At 38.3% G+C, this 23,234-nt stretch overlaps 1 protein-coding gene across 26 annotated transcripts in view; it reads left to right on the top strand.

The window, feature by feature from the left end:
- Positions 1 to 23,234, top strand: part of dlg2 (discs large MAGUK scaffold protein 2) — a 199,596-nt gene that overhangs the window by 49,695 nt on the left and 126,667 nt on the right. Inside the window, exon 1 of one of the 26 annotated variants that reach the window (XM_089126024.1) lies at positions 629 to 954. The exons of 23 other annotated variants lie outside the window; for them this stretch is intronic. In XM_089126024.1, the coding sequence (XP_088982150.1) occupies positions 913 to 954 (42 nt within the window). In that variant the 5' untranslated portion in view covers positions 629 to 912. Of the gene's footprint in view, positions 1 to 628; positions 955 to 6,140; positions 6,282 to 23,234 lie in introns of those variants that run through there. 2 more of the 26 variants (XM_089126026.1, XM_089126028.1) reach the window with 2 other exon arrangements.

Genomic DNA, 23,234 nt, shown 5'->3' with positions numbered 1-23,234 from the left:
ATGCCAGTGCAGTATGGAGTTTTATCATTTAAAGCAGATGAACTAGTGACCAGTACAGGGTCAAATGCCTTGCAGATATTATTTACCTCAACGAATCTGTACTCTTAATCATGTCAAATGTAAATCCAACTTTAATGTGTATTTTTTTCAATGGTCTTTGGCACTTGAAAAACAGGATGCAGGTTATTTTTATGATTCCACTGTTAAAGTTAATTTCTGATTTGCATTCTAATCCATTGATATCCAATCTTATTGGATGCGTTGTATTTTGACATATTCAAATGTGGATCAAACCATCCCACAAACATTCCCCAAAAGCACACTGTATCCCCAATTGTGATTTAATTGACACACCCGCTGCTTACAGCTGGCCTAATGAATGCAGCGTCACACTGGAGAGAGTGTGTCTTGAGGAGTGTTATATAACAACACAGGGTGCCTGTGCACAAGTGGAAATTATTAAAATAAAGACCGCCATTCCTTATACTTTCTGCCTGCTGCTGTTTTACATTATGTGCCTATTGAATCCGGAGTATCAAGTAACCTCCAAAATCTTAACCCTCTTTCAGTTCCTGCCTCTTCTTTTTGCTGTATTAAAGAGAGAGAGGGAGAGAGAAAAGACAGAAAGAGAGAATCCCCCGTTCAGTGGTGTGCCTTTCCTACTGCTGTCAGCTGAAATGCCTCATCCAGCAACAAAGCATAGCGTATTTCTCCCTGCATGCCTGATGCCCATGTGTGCGTACTACGAGTCCCTTGCCCAGAGATTCCGGTACGGAAACCCGCCACAATGCTCTGCTGGGAGCGCACACCGAGGGATGTGATCTGCCTCTCACTCTTTTCTTCCTCATCTTGATTTCCTTTCCTTAAGAAGCTTTGCTGCCACACCAATCCTTATGCCACACAATACCTGCAATGTTTTTTGCATGTTATTGTGCACTGAGGTCCAATGTGAAGGTAAGACCATGGTGTGAGTGTGAACTTTTGTGTGTACTCTACGTGTGAGTGTCACTTGGGGCTGTACGAGTGTGCAATGTGTCTGCACTGGTGGATATTTTTCCATCAAGTTTTAGTTGGCTGATTTTACCATCAATTATTTTGTGTTGGAGGTTTTTTGGACAGCTGTAGTATGTATGTATCTATCTATGCAGACTGATCTCATGAAGTAGCGTGTGTATGACACGCCAATTCGTATTTCCATTATTGGCGTGCTATCAAGACGCATAATCGCTTTTCAGCGTGTTTATGAACGCCGTTGACTTAACGTTATTACTGTATATATAAATATATGACTTTCCTCAACCCCGTCCCTAAACCTAACCGTCACTGGGGTTAATGGCATTTATGACTGTTCCCTTACCATCCTAGGAAAAAAAAAGATCGCTCCCCAGATGTAGACCTACATTTTGCTTCGTTTCGCGCGGACATTTGACGGCGTGTACAGACACGCGGAATCACTCGGACATTAATGGTGTAGACATACACGCGGATACACGCGGATAGCTCAAAATGCGTAGAGATAACACGCCACTTGACTCGAAAGTGGCGTGTATGTTTACACAAAAGTCATGATGTCATGTTTATCTATGTATGTATCTATGTATGTATGTATGTATCTATCTATCTATCTATCTATCTATCTATCTATCTATCTATCTATCTATCTATCTATCTATCTGTTTTTATTTGGTATGTAGAAGTATAGTTAATATCTTCATAATTATTTCTGTCTGTCCCTCTCCTTTTTTGCTGCAGTTTTAGAGTCTAGAGATTGGCTACTGAGGAGTGAGAGGTGTTTGACATGCAAGAAACTGTTACTGCACCTGTCAGCCTCACTTCCCACACCTTCTTCTGCTGACAGAGCAGGAAGTGCCCTGATAATGCAATGCGGGGAGGTGCTGCCTGTGACGGTCATCTCTGCTTTATACACAAACTTTGTTGAAGACTACAGAAAGTAGTCTTCTGGGGTGGTGATGGCGGGTGGTGATAGGGTGGCGGGTGGTGATGGCGCAGTGGATAAGGCACATGCCTTTGGTGTGACCCGGCTTCGAATCCACTGCGAGACACCAATGTGTCTCTGAGCAAGACACTTAACCCCTAGTTGCTCAAGAGGCGTGCGACCTCTGACATATATAGCAATTGTAAGTCGCTTTGGATAAAAGCGTAATAAATGTAAGTAAGCTCTGAAACACAGGTGCAAATTGACCATTTTAGATATACCTCGGCTGTTCTCTATTCTTTGCAGACATGCATATAGAGAAGATTTCGTTGGAGACTCGTCCCATTTTACGTTGGAAAATTGCTACTTGTCTGGAGGAGGTGGCGTTCTGCTTTCCTCTGCAGCTTGTAATGGATTTATATGAGAGAAGCTGTGTTCTCGTGCATCAAGCTGGCAGTAAACATGATGCCGAGGGTGCAGGGGTGGACATGCTGTCGATGGAAAGAGAGGAAGTGTGCATGTGAAGCCAAAAACCATGATTTGGTTCTTGAGCATTTATAGTAACAATTCTGCAGTGTGTGTTTGATACGTGATTGAATGCGTGTGTTTGTGTGTGTGGGGGGGTGAGTGTGAGGGGTTGCGTATGTGTGGAAGGAGATTAATGCCAGTGTGTGTAGAAGCCTGCATGTGAGAGTATGTATGGGGGTGGATGTGTGTAGAGGAGTGAAACTGAGCTCTATCTGTCTTTTTCTCTCTGGCTTAAGTGGGCTGTATAATAACACACTTGATCTGTCTATACCAGTGGGCATCTCAGAACTTAAGGCAAGCATTGTTCAGTAACTTTACCCAATACTCTCTCCCACATCACCACATGAATCAGTAAACTTAATTTAGCAGTACAGTCTTAGAGCCTGTGTTGTGGAAGCTAGAATGATTGAACATGGAGGTTTTTTTTTTTTGAAGAGATCATATAATGCCATTTTCATACAAGTTAATTTGATTCTTTAGGGTCTAAATGAAAAGTTTGTAATATACTTTAATTAAAAATTCTCATTAGTATTGTAAGAAAGCACTCATTTTACCTGGTCAAAGACAGCTCTGTTTTCAGCTCACCGTTTCAGTGCATATGCCTTTAAACGATAATGAGCTTCGCTCACTCCGCCCCTCACTCCACACAACGCACGTGGAGTGTTGCCTTGACAACCGTTGAGGGTATATTTTGGAGAAAGAATGGCAGCGAGAGTGTGTGTGTGTGTGTGTAAACTTTAGCCACATTCATCGTGAAGCGTGCAAGCGATTTGCAAAGATTAATATAAAGCTACACTCACTTCTTCTGGAGGTGCAGCAGGAACACGAATAGTTGGTAACGATTATTTTTTTCAGGAGCAGCTTCTTAGCAAAACCAGCTTTATACTGACCCTCGTTTATAAAGCAGTCTGGTGTTCCATTCACTGCAATAAATAAATACGTAGGCCTATAAATAAATAAAACTTAAAGTAAGATTATGAGCTAAATGATTTTATCTCTGTTATTCACTGTTTTAGAATTTTTATTTGGGTTAAAGAGCCGGCTGATGGCTGCATATCCTGTCTTCAAGATAATGATAGTCTGAGCCAGGAATGGAGATAGATTTATTTATTTATTTATGTTCCCTCTCACATAAAGGAAACACTCTGTCCGAACACATTGGGAACAGTAATGCTCTGCAATGTAGCTTTTCCAACGGATATGTGTGTGTGTGTGTGTGTGTGTGTGTGTGTGTGTGCAGCCGGGGACCATAGAGCTTTCCGCCATGTGAATTCAGATTGGGAGAAAGAGGTACCTAGACAGTACTGACCCATCTGCTAAAAATGTTGAGGAAGCTTTGAGTCATGCAGTCATGAATATTTCACTAGGAAATCTTATTAAATTCTGTTGAGGAATGCAGTAATGCTTGCAGAGAGTTATGGATATGTCTTCTCCATCCTGGACCTGCAGTGTGCTAGAACAATTTGGTGAATTGTTCTTTTCTTTTCTGAAGATAATAACAGTTATGTCCATTTTGTGACAAGAATATTAATGAGTCAGTGCCTGATCATTTTGCCAATCTTAATATTTGACTGGATTCAGTGTTTTGGATTAAGGGTTTTGGTCATGGTAGCTTTATTTCATCTGGCCTTAACAAGCTGTCAAACAGTGGTGTTGATGTTTGATGTCTTTGTTGAACATTGTGGAATTCTTGCCTGGTCCCCTGGAGCTTTCTTAGAAGCAGACAAGCTTGTGCTCCCTTTTTGCAAGTGTTTGTTCATTGCATATATGTGTTTGGTCATGTGTTCTCATTAGTGCAGCCTGAGTCAACATTATCCACTACAGCTTCATTAAACCTGCTGCAGTTCTAATTCACACACACACATATTCACGGCTATCTGTCACTATCACATTCACATAATAATCACACAAGCACAGCTTGTTCCTGTCATGCTTTGCTAACAGACACAAACACAAATAAACCATTATAGTTAACCAGTGTAGTATACAGTAGATTTTTAAAAAAGATTTTCTAAAGAGCTATGAAGAACATTAACTATACCGATTACTAGGGCTGGGTATTGAGACAAATATCACAATTCGATTCGATTTCGATTCACAAGCTTTCGATTCGATTTCGATTACGATTCGATTCAATATCGATTATTTTGGATATCAGTCACAATAAACGGCAATTTTTCTCAAGGGTATTAAATCTCTTAACTAATGCTGTAAACTATGGGAGTCTAGTTGTAGCCTACTAGGCTTCATTAGCCTAATAGGAAGGTAATAATGTATGAATCACTTAAATTACACTTTTATTTATTTTTATAATAAGAAGATTATATGAAATATAAACATTTAAATGGTGGCTGTCATAAAAACTTGCCAGATTTATTCAAATATGAAGGTAATAATGAATGAATCACTTAAATTACACTTTTATTTATTTTTATAATAAGAATATTATATGAAATATAAACATTTAAATGGTGGCTGTCATAAAAACTTGCCAGATTTATTCAAATATGCATTAAATATTGAAGATTATAATGCATATGTAATATAGTGTATATATTTAGCAAAATGCTCCTCTCTGGAGTTATTTTTTTCTATCTGACTAACGATGTGGGTCTTCTGAGGTAAATATGACGATACATGACAAGACATTGATTACAAGCTGTTTAACTGACGTCTTTCCACGGTTGAAACGCTGATTGAGCGAATGAATGTGACATGATACGGATTTCGATAAGTTGTACTCTATCTTTTAACACACTTTCAGATGCTCATTCATGTTTATTTGGCGCTTTAACTGGTATTATTAACCCGGAAGAGAGATCAGCGCTGCTGCTTCTCATCAGCTGTGCCAGAGCGATCTCACACCACAGCGCCAAAACTCTATTTATGTTTTTGAATTTCTAAAGAAAATGGACGTAATTTGAAAATTGAGACTTTGTTTCATATCAATAGTAACAAAGGACAAAGATTATTGCGATTTTTTTGAATGCGCGCAGCCGCGATACAATGTCCAATTCATACAAATGAAACAGGATGACTAATCGATTCTTGAAACTTAAGAATCGATATCGGTTCGTAAAAATGAGAATTTATTAATATCGAGAAATCGATATTTATTACCCAGCCCTACCGATTACTATATTGGCTTCCACACTTTTAGGACGATAACATTGTATATTATAAGTCTGATTACTTTGAAAATTAATAGTACAATTCTCCTTAACAGGCCACATTTTTGAAACACATTTTTGTGCCACATTCTTGTTTGTAGCTCAACAGTGAAGAATGACTTATTTTCCAAAGTCTTAATATTAGGGAGATTTTTATTAAAATACAGCAGAGGTAATAGTGATGAGTATTAACTATATTAACTATGTAACTATTAAACTGTACTCTTTATTTAAGAGTCATTTAAGCTACAAAATGCTCTTGTTGTGGTACCTGTCAAGTGTCGGCCTCCTGAGTGGGAACCGTGTTACAGTATGTTTTTTCCGTGTGGGCTCGATGGCCCTTCGTCTATTGGTTGCTGCTTGGCTGTGCTCCCTGCAGTAGACTTGCTGAGTGCCGCAGAATGCTGGATGCAGCGGTGAGGAAGTGATTCAGGGCCTCCCCACATCTCTGGCATGCTCACACACACACACACACACATACACAAACCCGATGAGCACAGCCTCTGAGTCTGCCCAGAGAAAAGGAAGCAACTCCACCGAACATGAACACCTCTCTACTCTACGATTGAACACTAACTGAAACACACACACACACACACACACACACTCAGAGAAGCATGCAGGAACAGAAAGTGAGGAGCTCAGAGGTAAGCAAAAAAAAGACTTTATACATCATGTCAAGTGTGGAGAGGAGGAGGACTATAAAGCTGAAGTGATTAAGTGTTTTTTCGATGCTCTAGTTGTCAATGTCGTAAACATTGTAAGTTGGCATTGCAAACTGTTGTCTAGAGTGGTTTTCAGTCTGTCGTAAGAAACTCTGCAGCAAAGTGACTCACCCTAAAAGCTAATGTTGTCTCTCTCTTTCCAATTCCTTCTGTTGTCATTTGTTGTTGCAACTTTCTGTCTGTCTGTCTTTTACTTTCTATTTTCCTTTCACTTCGTCTCTTTCCTCTTCCACTTCCTTCTGTTTCTTTGTGATTCAAGTATTCCAGAGAGCTGACGAATAAGCGCTTGATATCATCTCTCTCTTTCTATCTATCATTATTCTTGCTTTGTTTTTATGATAGTTACACTGCATTTGTGATACTCTCCATTTGACACCATCAAGCATGTGGCGGTATACTGAGTGTGTGTGTGTGTGTGTGTGTTTGAAGCTGATGTGTTAAGGCAGGCGTTTGTGGTGAGGTCTGATCTCCTGTTGCATGATGTTTTTTAAAAAGTTTGCTTCATCTGGTGACGACACTTCTACTCGAGGGTGCTCTATGCACACACACATTTATACTGTTGAGTATATAGAGGAAAAGAAGAGGGCTCAGCACTGAGCCCTGAGGTACGCCATTACTTAGCCAGACACCCCCACAGGCTTTTGTGTGGGTAGTGACATCATAAAAACAAGACAAAAAGAAAGATAAAAAGTAGAAAGAGAAGTGGAATGTTTAGAGATTTTGTGAGTTGAACATGTTCCCAGTCTGTGTTCACACGGTCACTGATGATCAGCTCCAATCAGGATCTCTGACTACATCCTTCATTCGTCTGCCATCTCATCTGTTCCCCTCAGAATAACGCCATTGTTCACAGGGGCTCTCGTGTTTCGGCCTGGCTACACTGCTGTTTGGACCCAGACTGTCTGTGTGTGTGTAAGAGAGAGAGAGTGCTCATGTTACCCCCTTACTGTTCCTTGTTAGAGTGGTAAACATGAACAGCTAACAAATGCAGGGTCTGTTCCTGTATATCAGTGACACACACGCATACAAGTATTATATATGGTGCACATCTTTAAAATAGTTTTACTCACTACCATCTGCCATTGAATCAGAACCGTTTCTTTTCCTCTTAATATGGGCCTCCCTGGTTTTTGAATGCTTTATAAGCCTATATGAAAATAACACGGAAGTTTTGAAACTTAAGTATGAATTCTGGTCCCTAGATATGGCTCGGTTCTATGAGATTTATTTGCCCGCACTTCATTTCAACAAACGCTTAGTTACTGGATGACATTAAATAAAAATAAAAAAACACCTAAATACATGCAGTATATAATATATGTAATGGAGGCCAGCTAGTAACAGCTGTGCTTTTAAACCTCACTCCCCTGATCTCAAGAGACTGCAGTCTTTAGCCTCCTTGTTGAACCCGATTTCGAGGCCCACACAGAGTGGGGCGAGTAGGACCTGAGGAGTTACTTTGGTGCCGTGACCCAGATGGAAGTGAGGATTAAGGGGGTGAGTGTAACGGAGGCCAGCTAGTAAGAGCTGTGCAGGTAAACCTCACTCCCCCGATCTCAAGAGGCACACAGCCTCTAGATTTTAGCCTCCTTGTTGGCATGCCCGTCTCCCATGCTGGAGACCGGGTTCGAGCTCCGCACAGAGCGGGGCGAGTAGGACCTACATATATAATAAAAGGCATTATGGCCAACCAGCAATTCATAAAATAAATAAAAAAAATAAATAAATAATGAATCAGTGCACTATACGTGATGAAGTCCGCCCCTAAGACTTACTGTTATTCACCCTGCTATCCTGCTATTCACCTTCTTTGTAACACTTTCTAATGATTAAAATATTGACATTTCACTGTCAGGACTAATTGACATACTGTAGATGCTGAATATGGGAAGGGTTCGTGACCCCTGTAAGCACTTTAGGTTTTTTTTTTTTTTTTTTCTGTGTCTGCTCTTCTAGTCCAGAAGGCCTTCAGGTAGTAGGAGTGTACCCAGATAGGAGGATGATTTGGGGCCAAGATGCTTGTTCTCTCTGTGTCAGCATTATCACTGTGTTCTCACTGCTTTGTTCATCAAACTCATGTGTTGTTTGTTAATTATTTCTTGTGAAATTGTGCTGCTATTTTAAAATCACAGGCACAGAGAGACACTGGGAGGGATAGGCTCGTGCTGTGTGTCCTTTAATTGCCGGTGGCATCATAAGAACTTTGTTACTTATAACGGTTACTTGCAACCTGGATTCTGCCATGAGGCAGGACAAAATTAAACTCAACTCAACTGGAATTCTGGATCTCTCCACCTAGTTTTGGCCCAGCATTAAAGGAATATGCTGGGTTAAATACAAGTTAAGCTCACTTGACCGAATTAGTGGTGTAAAATTTAGGGCCTCTAATTTTTTTCTAGTCGACTAGTAGTCATTAATTTAAGCGATTAGTCGACTAATTGTGCTTTTTTATTAATAAGCCATAAATAATAATTGCCTATAATACAAAGCCTAATCAGCTCTCAAGCACACACATAAAGTCTGCCACAGTGCACCGGCAAAAGTAATGATTATGAATGTGTAAATATTTGAAGTCATTGAATGATGGTCGAATGTTTGGAGTTTTTTTTTTTTTGGCGACTAACCGACTAATACAATTTTGGTCGCCCAAGCTTCTTCTAGTCGACTAACAGACTATTAGGGCCAGCAAAGGTAAATTTGTCTGCCCTTCCTTTAAAAACACCCACAGACATAAAAACAAAAAAAATATATACATATATATATATATATATATATATATATATATATATATATATTGTATAAAAAATATTATATTAAAAATAAATAAAATAATAAAAAGTATAAAGTATTGTCACTATATATATATATATATATATATATATATATATATATATATACACTTTTTAAGTAATGGATTTTTTGTTTGTTCGTTTTAGTTAACAATAACACTGCTCTGCAAAAATGTGAAGCTTTTAATTTTATAAAAGCACTTGCACGAGTTTTGACTGATTGATTCATACATTATTTGAGCTGGAAAGCAACTTAATTTTACAGTCATTTTAGGGTTTTAGGGAGTATGTTGCCATGGCAACTAAGCTGTAAAATGTCGTATTATTGCTGTAAAAAATCATGTTATTTTTTACATCTTGTGGCTATATTCAATCTGAGTATTTTACAATTTACAGATAGGCTTCATTAATTTCCGTTGTAAGGGCCTCACTGCAACCCAGAATAATTTTTTGGTAATCAACATTGTCAGAAATGCTGACGATTGAGCACATTTTGTATTGAACCTGGAACATGTTTGGCAGAAAATCGAGTTCAATAACCTTGTGAAAGTAATATTAATGCTAAACATACTTTCACAACCCAGCTCTGCCACTTCAAGATGTCTCAGGTGTGAGCCGAGGAGTTGTCCCCACATCTTCCTGTTTTATGGGAGATAATTGTTTATTGGAGACAACCGTGTGATTACTAACAGTATCGCCATGATTAATAGAGTGATTACCCAAGTGCTACGGGCTGTTGTGTGGAGAGGGGGAGATGCTACATTGGAATCTTAATTAGGTTTTCCATTTTGTGTGTGTGTAAACCCACGCTGCAGGCTTATTTAACCCAGAGCCACATTTAAGATTTGTAAACCAGGGTATTTTTAGCATTATTTTTCAAAGCAAGATCCATATCTGGACTCTAATCCGTTCTGTGTAAAATCTGTTTGCTCTATTTTTCAGCTTATTGTTCGTTCCCGAACAGCTATCCAAGTGTAAGCACACGAAGACATGCAAACTTTGAGATTTGTTCGTTTGTCCACAAATTGTTATATTGTTCAACAATTGTTAATGAGTTTGTTATCATACGTGGTAAACTTTACTGTTCTGTCGTAAAGGAAGTGACTGGAGATTTCTTTGAAGCTATCACTCTCAATGGCTTTTTATACTGCACTTAACACAGGGTACTTGTTTTTTAAAGACAGAACTAAGGCCATTTTTAACCCTTGAACAGGAGTACGTTTACCCAAGTTTTTGGGTTATTATATCAAATGTGGAAACCCCGTCAGAGTCTAATAATGGCTTGGTTCTCTAACCTGGAAAAATATCACAGGTGAAAATTGATTTAAATAATGTCTAACTTGGGACACTGTAGTGTAGTTGGGGAGTAAATTTTTATTGAGTCACTTGATGTCTTCTTGCTTTTCTTTTTTTAATGTACTTCCCAAGAGATGTCTCAGAGCTCAAATCTAATTGTTCTTTACCACTGTAATTAAACGGCTTATGAAAACCTATCAAACTTCTGATTAATTTTTAGTCCACTGGCAGCTTAGCCTCAAACAGTGAGCCCTGGGAATGTCTCTCCACACCTTTGAAGTCAGAATTCTTCTCATCTTACAGACAACATATGGGCTACATTGCTCAAACAGAATCAAAACAGAATCAAATCCGCGTCAGAATCATCAGGGGGCCGAGGTGTGTCAGTCTTGGCATTTTTTTAGTGCAGTGGTTCCCAAACTGCAAAATAAACCTCTTCATGGTGATATTAGACCCCATTGAAAAATCATCCTGCTTATTATGCCCCGTTCTATTTCTCATGTACTCCAGACCTTTAGCTCCAAGCCCTAATGTTATTGGCAGGTTGGATCCCTTCTTCCTGTTTTTGCTGCAGGCCAAAGAAAGTGATGCATAGAGGAAGAGGTGCATCCATTTCAGCCTGCACCACCGAGTGCTGATGCTTTACTGTTTTACCGTAATGTAGCGCAGTCTGAGGCCAGACTGGATCTTCTTGTGCTGAAGGCATGCTGAAATATTAATGTCAGCTGGAGGGTGTTTAGATGCAGGTAGGTTTGATTCTGATGCTAGTGCAAATTAAAACAGGCCTGCTAGACATACTACAGTTTCAGTTACATATTACAGCTACAGACTTAGGATGCTAACATTACGAGGCCTGTTGATCTTTCTGTGATCATAAGTGCAGTGATGAGAAGTTTAGAGGATATTTCTTTATCTTCAATTTTCATTTTGAACCAGTCCTTTAGTGATACTCAAAGCTAGATGTATAAATGTCATGTTGACTGAATCAGTCTGGTGTGTTTTTTTTATTTTATGTACAAGCACCACTTCATACGTACTGTAAAACTAATGTGAATCAAAGATTTAGGAGCACTTTCTGTTCATTAAAATTGGTTCACAAGGTCAGCCTTGGTGAGCAGTGAGCATAACAGACTGCTTTCAAAAAAATCTTACCCACTCTAAACTTTGTGATGCCTCATCCCCAAGCACCCTTAGTGCACCGTGGTTCATTGTGAAGTGTCATGTGAGGTTCGAGTAATATATCAGGATCTAGCTGGCTGCAATCTCAGTTTCTCTCTGCACTCCATCTGTGTGACGCTCTGTATGAATGGTGAATGCGCCCTCTAGTGGACAATATGAGTGCTTCCCCATGTTCCACTCTCCTCCCCATGTGCACTTAGCTCAGTAATATAGACCATTTCACAAGATGTAAACAACACTGGTCCAGAAGCACTTCCTGTTTCAGTTTTTTAACACTACACAAAAGCTGGGATAAAATACAACCAACAGAACATTTAAAACTGAATCAAAAAGTAAAACAAACATCTTTAAGATGTTTTCTTTACATGTGAAATAAAGAAAACAGTTACAAACTGAAACAGGAAGTGCTTCTGGACCAGTGTTGTTTACATCTTGTGAAATGGTCTACAGCTTGCACTTGCTGCTTCCTGTTAATGAGACTATCAAACCCTCTTTCTGAGTAATATATCGCCATTTATGGTTAATTAAGTGTTGTGCCATATTTGATCCAGACAGCATCGATATTGTAATAAGCAAGCAATACTCATGACCCAAACCCTATATTTGTAATCACAGTTGAGATAGACCTCACTTTACTGTGTGTTGAGCTAAATAGAAGCTAGCTATTGGAGAAAATCAAAAAGATCAGCGCACGGATGGATCGGTTTGAAACTGCGAGTAATATTTTTTTTGACCAAAGCCAGATTTTGCTTCAGTGCGAACCATGCGAACGACGATTCACTTTCTGACCATTTACCGTGCCGTCAGTTCACATCATGGCTGATCTGGTCTCAGAATGTCATGCACAGTTGAGTAGATTCCTAAAATAGAATGACCTTATATTGCTTTTTACATGGGGTCTGAGCAATGAGAGCTCAATTAATTTTGAATGTTGCCATTTAAAAGGTAGTTAACCCAAAAATTAAAAATGTTGTGTCATTCCACACTAATATGTTGTTATATTTTAGTGAAAATGTGTTGTATGGATTACTTTCATGGTCTTTTTAAATGTATTTATTTATTTTGTGTACTTTTAAGCTTAAATTGGAACTACATATAATCCATTTACATTTTTAGTAATGATGATTCAAGCAAAGCATCGGAGGGAGTTTGGATGCTGATTTGATTCAGCATCAGAGCAGCATTACATTTTTTTTAATCAAATGAACATGTTCTTGTTACATATTTATATTATTATAGCATCTTTTAATTTATTACATGTTTCTGTACAGTATTTATGTCATATTTAAAATATCTAATTTAGTTTTGTTAATTTCTGTTTCTGTGTAATTGATCTGTGCAGCATTAATCTAATTGAACAAAAACGTTAAAATAATTAAAAAATAAGTTACAATTACATTTTAATTAAAAAACAATATATATTATTGTAACATAATTGTTTTTTCTATGTTGTTAATGATTTTTCTATGTTAATAATTTAATCATATACAGTATATATATTTTTCTGCCATTATGTTTTAAATGTAAATGTTACAAAGCAGCATATATGTAAAATAGAAGTTGTGCATGTATTCAGGATCCTTCCTAAGGCATCATTACCCATCACATAAATCGTTTCATGCATGACTACACAACACACACTGCACACATACACGCACAGGCCTGTGTGTACTCTCTACCTCCCAAAGGCCCAAGGCTTTAGTCCAGATCTACTCATTGTGTACTTTGTGTGTTTGACTATGGATTAGGGTTGGCTCGGTACCACAATTTTTGCTTTGGTACGGTACCACAATCAAATACCATAGTATCAATATTAAACCGATACCATACAGGTTCTGAATCTCGACATGGGTATTGCGCATAATTTTGCTAATTTCGCATTTATAATTCGGGAAATTACCACAAGCATTTATTAGTAAATGAATCAACATCAAATCAGTAATCTGAAAACTTTTTGTGATAAGTTATTTCACCGTGTGTCTCTCTCTCTTTCTCTCTCTCAAAATGAGCAAATGGCTTCAATGACATCGCTTCTGCATTATAAGCGAGCTGCGTGCTACGATACAACATTCTCGCTGGCGTTTCGGGACAGCTGATGGAAATGTCACTTGCCCACGTCATTTTAAGCCTCGTCAGTTTAAACATTCAAGCAATTTTATATCATTCAGTAGTACTCAAGCTCTTCGAGAGAGGGTCTCAAAAGCCGCCTATCAAAGAGCTTGCAACTACTTTTTCACAACTTAATGCCTTTAAATGGTCAAATACACACTAAATGATACTTTGGTCAGTGTTAAAAGTAAATAAAAGTCTAAATTAGATGGTTTGAATGATGCAGTCACCAATCTTGTAATGCCTTGTTTGGATGTTCAAACCAAGCGACAGATGCTTGGCAAGGTTTGATGTGTTTCCTCCCGAGGCAACACATGATTTATAGCAACATTTGCAGACTGGTGTTCATTGCTTTGCCTTTTTAATCATTTTTTTTTAAAGCAAAGTAATTATTTCTTTTTTTAAAAGTCACTCCTGCTGCCCTCTTTATTAATTAGTTTTAGATAGTACTGCGTGAGATTCCCTTGCTTCCATTTCGCATATCCATTTTGTTCCTTTTTTTTGTCACATTTGCTGGTTTCGCGTCAGTAGCACACTAGTGGCGAACTTTGGAACAGCAGCATATCCAGTAGAAAATTCATGATATTGTACCGTTTTAAATAAAATATATACCTATTTTTTTTTTCCCAGGACATAACGCGATACCACATGGATACATGCTAATTAGCTCCACTCTCTATGTGAACAGAATAGGACATAGAGCTGCGTCCCTCTTAGCTGTGATCACACATTTGAGGTGGGTTTTACGCGCCGGTATTTTTAGAAGTGTTTCTTCGTGTTTGTTTGGCACAAAGGTTAACTGGCACAAATACATATGCTAAGATCTCATATAAGCTTCCTTCAGCTCTCCACATTTACAGAGGAAGGACATATCCCCTTCTGTTACTCTTCACACATTAGCACATACCGTAATGATGTTTACAGTTTACAGGCAACCACTACTGTAATATTTTGCATATGTTTATGAACATACTGGTTATTATAATCAAGGTACCTTGAAATCTTAAGACTTTTTTTTTTATTTGCTACAAATATAGTTTAAATATTGTTAATATACAGTAGCAACAAGGTGGTTTAGGCTGGTTTGCAGAGCACTTGTGAAGATATTAGGCGGACATTATTATACTCTTGAACTATATATATATATATATATAATGGCCTATCAGAGGTGATAGTAAGTAAGTTAGTCAGAATCTGCTGACTGTAACACCGAAAGGTTTTGTTTTGTTCAACACGAGCCACACGATCGCAAATCCGTTTTATTATAACCAACAAGTTATTAACACAATGTAAAAAAAAAATAGATTCATTGTAAAATTAAGGCAGCTTATAACAGGATACATGCAGTGTATGTGCAAGATGGCAATAGAAACAAAGAAACAAGAACTAAACCACACAAAGAGAACAGAGGCACAGCAAGACAGATATCAAAATAAGTCCATGAAACAGGGAATCGTGGCACATAAATTTACCCACAGAGGGTTTAACTTCTAATTCTTCACCTCCTGCATGATTTCTACCATCCCAGAACTCCTCTGTTTTCCTTCTGGAGCGCACACACACACACGCACACACACACACACGGGCATAATGCTGTCCAGCACTCTGTCTGGGTTTGGCAGTTTGTTGTATGGGCTTGTAAACATCCTCTCTCATCTCTTGGAGTTGTTGTGGTAATTTGTCGGCTAGCACATCTGCTGCCGGGATCTGAGTTGATCTTAATATACATCCTCAACTTGGCAAAGCTACCCATTGAAAAGAACAGCATTGCATTTGTTGTGATTTTGAATGCTGGCATTGTTGTTCAAAACCCACATGACTCTGTCCAAATACATTTATATACACTACCCTTCAAAGGTTTATGGTCAGTAAGATTTGTATATATTTTCCTAGAAGCGTCTTATGCTATTGAAATAACTTTTTTCTATGTGAATATATTATAAAATGTAATTTATTCCTGTGAAGTTGAATTGACCGGTCACCAGTGTCACATGATCCTTCAGAAATCATTCTAATATGCTGATTCGGTGTTTAAGAAACATTTATTTTTTGTTATCAATGTTGAAAAACAGTTGTGGTGCTAAATATTTGATTCTTTGATAAATAGAAAGTTTTAACAAACAGCATTTATACAGTAGCATATGTTTTCCTGAGGTTATTGATTTGTTTTATAATGTGACAATATGTCAGTCATCGTGTGATGACGAAAATATGACTAGGGCTAGACTACTTGTTCTGAGAAGGTGTTGTCAGTGAACTGGCTATAGAAATGTTGGCTAAGTTACAGACACTTATGAGAAACTGATGCTAATTATCTGGGATTAATTCTCTAACAGCAGTCAAGTTGTCATTGTTTGTGTCAAACAAGTTTTGAATTTGTTGTAACATTAAAACAGGATGTTTGTTTTAAGATTAAAACTAACTTATCTTGAATCTTACCCAGATACAATAGTGTTATTTTCTGATTGGCTATTGTGTAGCCCCTTTCTTTTATTTGATTGGCTGATAAGTCTCAGGCTCAACTAAAGCCCAATACTGTAGCTACGTCATAGGTTTTGTGTAACACGTGTACCCTTTGGCGTACCTCACATTTTTGTCGTTTACACAGAGATGGTAAGGGTGTCGTTTTCAAAAACGTCCACTTTGAAACCCGTTTTCAGCCCACCAAAATGCTGTTGTCATGTAAATGACCAGTCAAAATGGCAATAGAAACAAGGAAACAGACCCTAAGAAATCTAGTATTCATATCACAGCGTTGCTTATATTACAGCTCTCTGGATTTCAAATAAAGCCCGCAAATATTTAAAGAGAACAGCATTCACACCTATTCCAGTGACTCGGCCATCACGCAAGATTTCAAATCACACAATTATGTAGTTAATTTGCAACAATCTTGTTCTTGGCATTACTAGTTAATCTCACAGTCCTGGTATTATTTCACCCCAAAATCAAAAGAAAAGTAAAATAAGTTTTGCAAAAAGAAAGTAAAGAAGAGTAATAAGTAGGGTTGTGAAATACCATCTAACTCAGACCAGAGTAGAAAAAGGGAGAGAAGCGAGATCTTAACGGTGGCTGCATCCCAGTTGCGTGTGTGTGTGTTTAGGGAGCACGTGTGTGTGTTCATCCATTAGGCAGACTCTTGCTTATCCAGGAGTGAAGAGTCTCGTGCTTTCTCTCTCTCTCTTTACGTCAATGCTCGTAGCGTGAGTGCAGTGCTCCTGTTGTGAGAGGAATGTCTCCTATACTGAGGAACCCCGACTGTTTCAATCCAATGCTCTGCCACTGTAAGGTCGCATGCCATGACAACACCTTGTCGCTGATGTTCGGATGTAAGGTAGGCCTCCATCATATGTGTCATTCGGTAGAAAAGAAGCAATTTGATGATACTGTTTTTAAGATTTACACTTTACAAGCTCTTGGAATGCTGCCGTTCGGCCAGAACAGGAAGTGTGTCAGTGGTGTGACACTCAGCATTATTGAAATGCAGTCGATTTATCATAGTCGTTTTTTAAGTGAGATTTACAACCCTCACTTTAAATGACAAGTTTTGCTGTTTTTTTCTCTGCCTTTTAACAGTAAAACATCTGTAAACCCATGTAATGTGATTTGGATCAAGATGTTATTCCCGGGGTGAATGTTGTATTTAGTTGGCGTGCTACATTTGTTTGTTTGTTTGCTCTCTTGTACGGTCCTTCATTCAGAACCAATTAGTTCAGACGGCAGAGGCAGTCCGCAGCGCAGCATGCTAATAAGATGATTCAGCTCTGGAAGTAAAATGAATTGCAGCTGCAAAGGGAATTCTGTCACTTGTGCTTGTCATTATGTCACAGGGGTGGGTTTATTTATAACTCATGAAAACGTACAGATTAGTGTCTTTAATTTGGTGTGAAGTGTTTTGAGGAGGTAAAAACTCTTATTTCGGCCATGGACACAATAAATTATATAATGTAAATTAGGATTCTTTAAGTTTGTGCCATTTATGCTATCAAGAAACTTTGCAGATCTAGAGCGAGTTCTGTTCTCAGGGGACTCCGTTTGTTTTCCCCCGAAAGGGGGCGTTACCCTTCGATGACGCAAAAGTAGTGTTAGTCGAAAGTGGATGGGGACAGAGGTTATCAAACTCCATAAAAGTAATTTAAATGACTTTTGCGCTATCCAAGTCAATTATTCACTGCAAATCGTGCTTGAACAGCCATGGTCACCATCTACTTTCTTTGTATGGAAAAGAGCGTGGATTCTCTGTTATAAATACATTTTCCATCAAAGAAACTCGCAAAGGCTTCAGCAGACTTTAGGGTGAGTAAATGATGATGGTGTATAAGAATTTAAAGAATTACAATTTAATTTTTTTCATCTTTTATCAATGCTCACTACAGACTTATTTGGAACTTGTTTCCACTGGACATTTTCTCAGTAGCTAAGGAGGCAAAAGTAGAAGGATCTTGCCAACAGTTGTTAACCCTTTCTTCTTCTGCAGGCTGAATGAACCCCGTGAGCTGATGATGACGAGCTCAGGGTTCATTAGGCCGCAGAAAAGGGGTCAGTGCACACATTCGAAAGGAGATTCCACACAATCCAGCACAGAGCCTTTAGCCATGCCACCTCATATACCCATCTTCTCTCATCTCAGAGAGCGAGAGAGAGGGGGAAGTGAGGAAGCAGCCTTCAGCACAGTGGCACGTGAACACAAGAGTGTGTTGGAAAACCCACAGCCTGTTCACAAATACAATACACCTCCCCCAACATACACATCTGTCCTCATACAAATATATTTGCACATTTTGAAGATTTCCAAGCTTCTCTGCTGTTGACCACGCTAGCCGTCTATCACATTGTCATGCTGCATGTGTCAGATGAGAGACGATATATGACTTATTGTAGTATTATATTTGGCAAAAAATGTGTGGGGGGTGAGACTGCTAATCACCACATTTAACACATCAAATATACTTCACATCACAGACCGTAGCAGTTAGCATGCTAGCCTGAGGCGTTTTTTATAGTCCAGTGGACCAGGCTTGACTTTGACCATTTGATATGTTTTTTTTTTTTAGACTTGATTTGATTTTTTACCGCATTTACAGTGTAAAAAAAGTTCTACCGTCTATGTACATGCTTTTGATTTACAGATCTCCACAAATTAGGTTCGAGTCAGCAACCTCAGCGAAATAGTAATGGTCCATTTACTGAGCTGTGACCAGTGACCTGACTGTTATATGTTGAGTATAGTACTAAAGCATTATAAATGACCTGTGACTCATTCATTGTCGCTTTAGTGGTTCTGTCAGACACACATACACACTCTATGGTGTCAGTAATATGGCTGATATTTCTTGGATATTCCAGAATCCATAAAAATGCTGATGGACATTACACACAGCACATACACACATTGAATGAACCAAATGACTCAAAAAGATTTGTTCATTTTCATTATTCCCCTTTTCGCAAGATGTAATAGTTGTAAAGACGGCTGATCCTTTACACAAGCTTCGGAAACTCAACAATAACAAAACACAATCCAAATAATTTTACTCGTCCAAAATCTCAGAAATAACCAGTAGTGGAGTGCAGCCTTACAGAGAGACCCAGGAAGCAACTTTTAGACGCACCTGGACGTTTCTCAATGGATACATTTATGTAGTTGTTGTGGAGTTGCATTGATTCATGTTAAATTTTTACGCGAGTTGACACAGCTGAGGTCTTTATAAGAAATAAGTTCTGTGCTCGTCTGTGCAGCCAACGACAGAACAGTTTGCATGCTTTGCTCAAACTTTTGCCATTGCATTAGAACTGGTTACACCGTTGTCACTCGCGAAACCAAACCGTGGGTGGAAACGGGCAGATTAAGGGGTGGTAATATTATAATTAGATCCCTTTCCTAAGTCAGAAGGGGAGTGAAATCTGGTTGGCCAATTTTTTGACATGCCTGAGAGAAAATCTTACCACAATAAAGTTACTGGGTTGTAACTTTTCATGTTTTCTGGGTTGGTAGATGCACTGGGGACCTGATTATAGCACTTAAAAAAAAAAAAACGTTTAGTCCCGTAATTAAAACAGCCCTAGTATAATTTAGTTTGGGACCATTGAAGAATTGTTGAATTGAAGAAAATACTAATAATTTTTTTGTTGGTCTTCACAGGTAGCCTAAAAGAAGACCATATGTTGTAGTGATTTGTAATGACTTTAGTTCAATACGCCTTCTGCTCTTCCTGGGTTTTAATGAAACCTGTTCAATCCCGTCACTGCAGCCCACTAACCCTTTTTGTATTCACCGATATGCTTCTGGGGAGAGGATTTGCATCTTTATTTTCCATTTTGTTTATCTTTTTTTTCTTGTTCCGTTTCCCTTGTTACGTCTGCAACAACAAGCAGATTAGCTGTGGCTGGCAAATATTTTCTCAATTTTCTTTTAAGAAAAATTCCAGGCGGTTTGCTTTGCAAAGTCTGTAATCTTCAAACGGCATGGTGAATGTCCTCAGAGGTCGGGGAAGAGGCCTCTTGAGTGAAAATCCTGTCCATTAATAAACCTCAGAATGCCCTTTCAAAATAGATAATCCAGTTTAAAACATTTTAGACGTTGGAAAGATGTAACATTTCATACTGAGGATAAAGTTTAAACAACATTTTGTACTCGCATAACTAGCAGTGGTTTGGTTGACTAGTACCAAACAACGCTGGTACATTTTGAAAGTCCTTCAAACGGCGTGTCAGCATGAAGTTTTCTGTTTCATAGAGGTCCGAGACAGCCTATATATAGCAAGGCTGGTGTTTCTACAGGGAATCTGAGTGTGCATTTTATAATGAAGGTATTTCCCTACCATTCGCTGTTATGGAGTATGAGAGCTGCTATTAGTCTGGGCTGGATAATTACAGGTAATGACTGTATAGAAAGAACAAGTCAGGGGCAACAAGAGATGCTTACAGCGTTTGAGAGAGGGAGACAATAGCAGCTTTTAAAGAAAGGTGAGGCGGTTACACGACCTGCTGCCTTGTGGGAACCCTGGGGACAACCTTTTCTCACCCACCTGTCATTATTTTACATTAACTTCATTCATCTCTGCCTTCGCATACAATAACACAGCAGTTCAGCACGCTGCTTGTGTGCAGCTTGGAACACAATGACAATGAAAATAGTGAGTGTGCTTAAACTCAGTGTTGAACTTTGTTAGCTATGTTGGAAGTACATTGGCAGATACCTTGGGGTCCTTCATATCTGAAATTTAACATTAAGTTTTACGGATGGATTGCAATGTTATGCATACAGTAGCAAGCTTACAGTGGTTTCTAATAGAAAATGTCATTAGCATGTTGCTAAGCTAATCATTTGATGCACTTTCACCACAGATATTGGGTGAAATTACTTTTTTGTATCTATAGTTTTCATATGAACATCAAAATGAAGGGTTTCATGTCTGAATTGATGCGTTGGATTCATAGTGAGTTTGCGGTATGTGTGTATTCTTAGCACAACTTTCATTCTGTTTTTCTGATCTCTTGTGACTTCTTCCCTCAGATGAACTGTTTCACATATGTTGGCTTTTAGACTGCCAGCTGACAGTCTTTTTGGCAGTCTGTAGCTCAGAAAAACAGATTTTATGTGCCTAGAGTTGGATATTGTGTCACCCTAGAATGCCCATCACCTTTGACCTCTCAGAAAACCAGCAGATATTCAGTTTGTGCAGCATTTTAAGGCATCATGTGTGTGTTATAGTATAATAGTAATATATGTTGTTTTAGTCAGATTTATGTGTCATTTGCAGAGGTCTCTGAAGGCATTTCACCAATCTTTGTGAAAAATACACTACTATTCAAAAGTTTAGGGTTAGTATGATTTGTATTTTTTTTCTTGAGAGAGTGAGAGAAATTAATATTTTTAGTCAGCAAGGATGCATTAAATTGATCAAAAGTTACATTTATAGTGTTCCAAAGTTTTCTATTTCATTTAATTGGTGTTCTTTTGAACTCGTATTCATCAAAGAATGGTTTCCTCATGGTTTCCTCAAACGTTTTAATCAGCTTATGCTCAGCATTGATGATGATAATAATAATAATGATAATAATGTTTCCTGAGCACCAAATCAGCATATTAGAATTCCAAAGGGTCATGTGACAATGTAAACCATAGGAACATATCTCAAAATGGCCATATATTCTCCATTCATTTTAACCAATCAAAAAATCGATTGAGATTCGGGAACCTCCCTGATTGGTGGATTTTATATCGGGTTCTGGCGGGACATAATACGCACAATTCTACCAAATAAAGACCCCAAATGTTGCTAAAAACTGTTATCAGCCTATATTATCGGTAAGAATGCTTCCTTAAAAGGCTGTGAGGTGTATCCCTGGGTTTTGGAACTAAGTGATGATGTTCTTAAGTTCTAAACTGAGAGAAGATTCTAAAACACTTCTATGTTGCAACATTCTGAGGATTGGGATAATGAGAAGCACTGTAACTCAAAGCACAGCCCACCTCTGTGCTTAATGCTAGTCAGTAAGGTGTAGGATAATTACTCTGTGCAGTGTGTGGAGTCATATCATCAGAGAGAATTAAAGCTCTCATGTTCTTTGCGGGTGGGCAGCTGCAGCCTGATTCCTGACATATAATTATACTCTGTGATCTCTCCATAGTGTGATGTGTTCTCTGTCATGCTGATATTTGAGCTTTTTTGATTGCAGAAGTGGTGATTATGGCTCCTTTCTGCCTCTACTCGCAACAATTTTTTTTTTTTTACATTACATTTGTGGACACATTTGCCTTTATCTAAACGGACTTGCATCAGTTGCATGCATTCCCTGGGAATGTTAACTCCATCTACTTTCTGAGCTACAGGAATGAAGGTCCCACTCATGAAGTCATTCGTTTAATTGAATGGTATTATTTATTTTTTGTTTGCAGCTACACTATGTGTGATAGCCTTTGTCCCTCAGAAGAAGGAGATTTTGTTTTATTTTTTAAAAAGCACTTTTGAATATTTTTCTTTATTATTATTATTGAGGACTATCTATTTTTCCTCCCTCTTTAGGACAATTTGAAATTAAAAATTGTACATTAGAGTTGGAAAGTGTCTCATTTGCCATCCAAATTAAATGGTAATTTGTAATTTGTTCGATCTCTATGTATTTATGTGTGTCTGTGCACGTGAGGTTGTATGCTTTTGTTGGTCAAGGCTTCTTCCCTTATGTTTTTTTGTGTGGCTGGTAACTGGTCTAAACTACTGTTCAAACCATAGACTGTAAAAAAATGGACAAAGCGTCTGTGACGTCACTAATAGACTTTCTGAATAACGGTTTTGGGGCCGTTTATGGGGGGTATGGGAGGCGCCATCTTTTGAAAATCTTGGGAACTTCTAACCCCGCCCACCTTTTGGCCAATCCATACATGGGTAAAAGGGCGGGTTTTGTAAACGATCTTGTAACGTTACAAGATCCACTGGCAGACTACTTTTTACAGTCTATGGCAACTACATTCACTGCAAAGCTGCTGAATAACACTCCA

The sequence above is a fragment of the Pimephales promelas genome, chromosome 23 (assembly GCF_988280905.1).
Source record: "Pimephales promelas chromosome 23, fPimPro1.hap1.1, whole genome shotgun sequence".
NCBI classification, from domain to species: domain Eukaryota; kingdom Metazoa; phylum Chordata; class Actinopteri; order Cypriniformes; family Leuciscidae; genus Pimephales; species Pimephales promelas.
The sequence above is the reverse complement of the archived record's forward strand: the minus strand, read 5'-3'. Positions and strand labels throughout refer to the sequence as shown.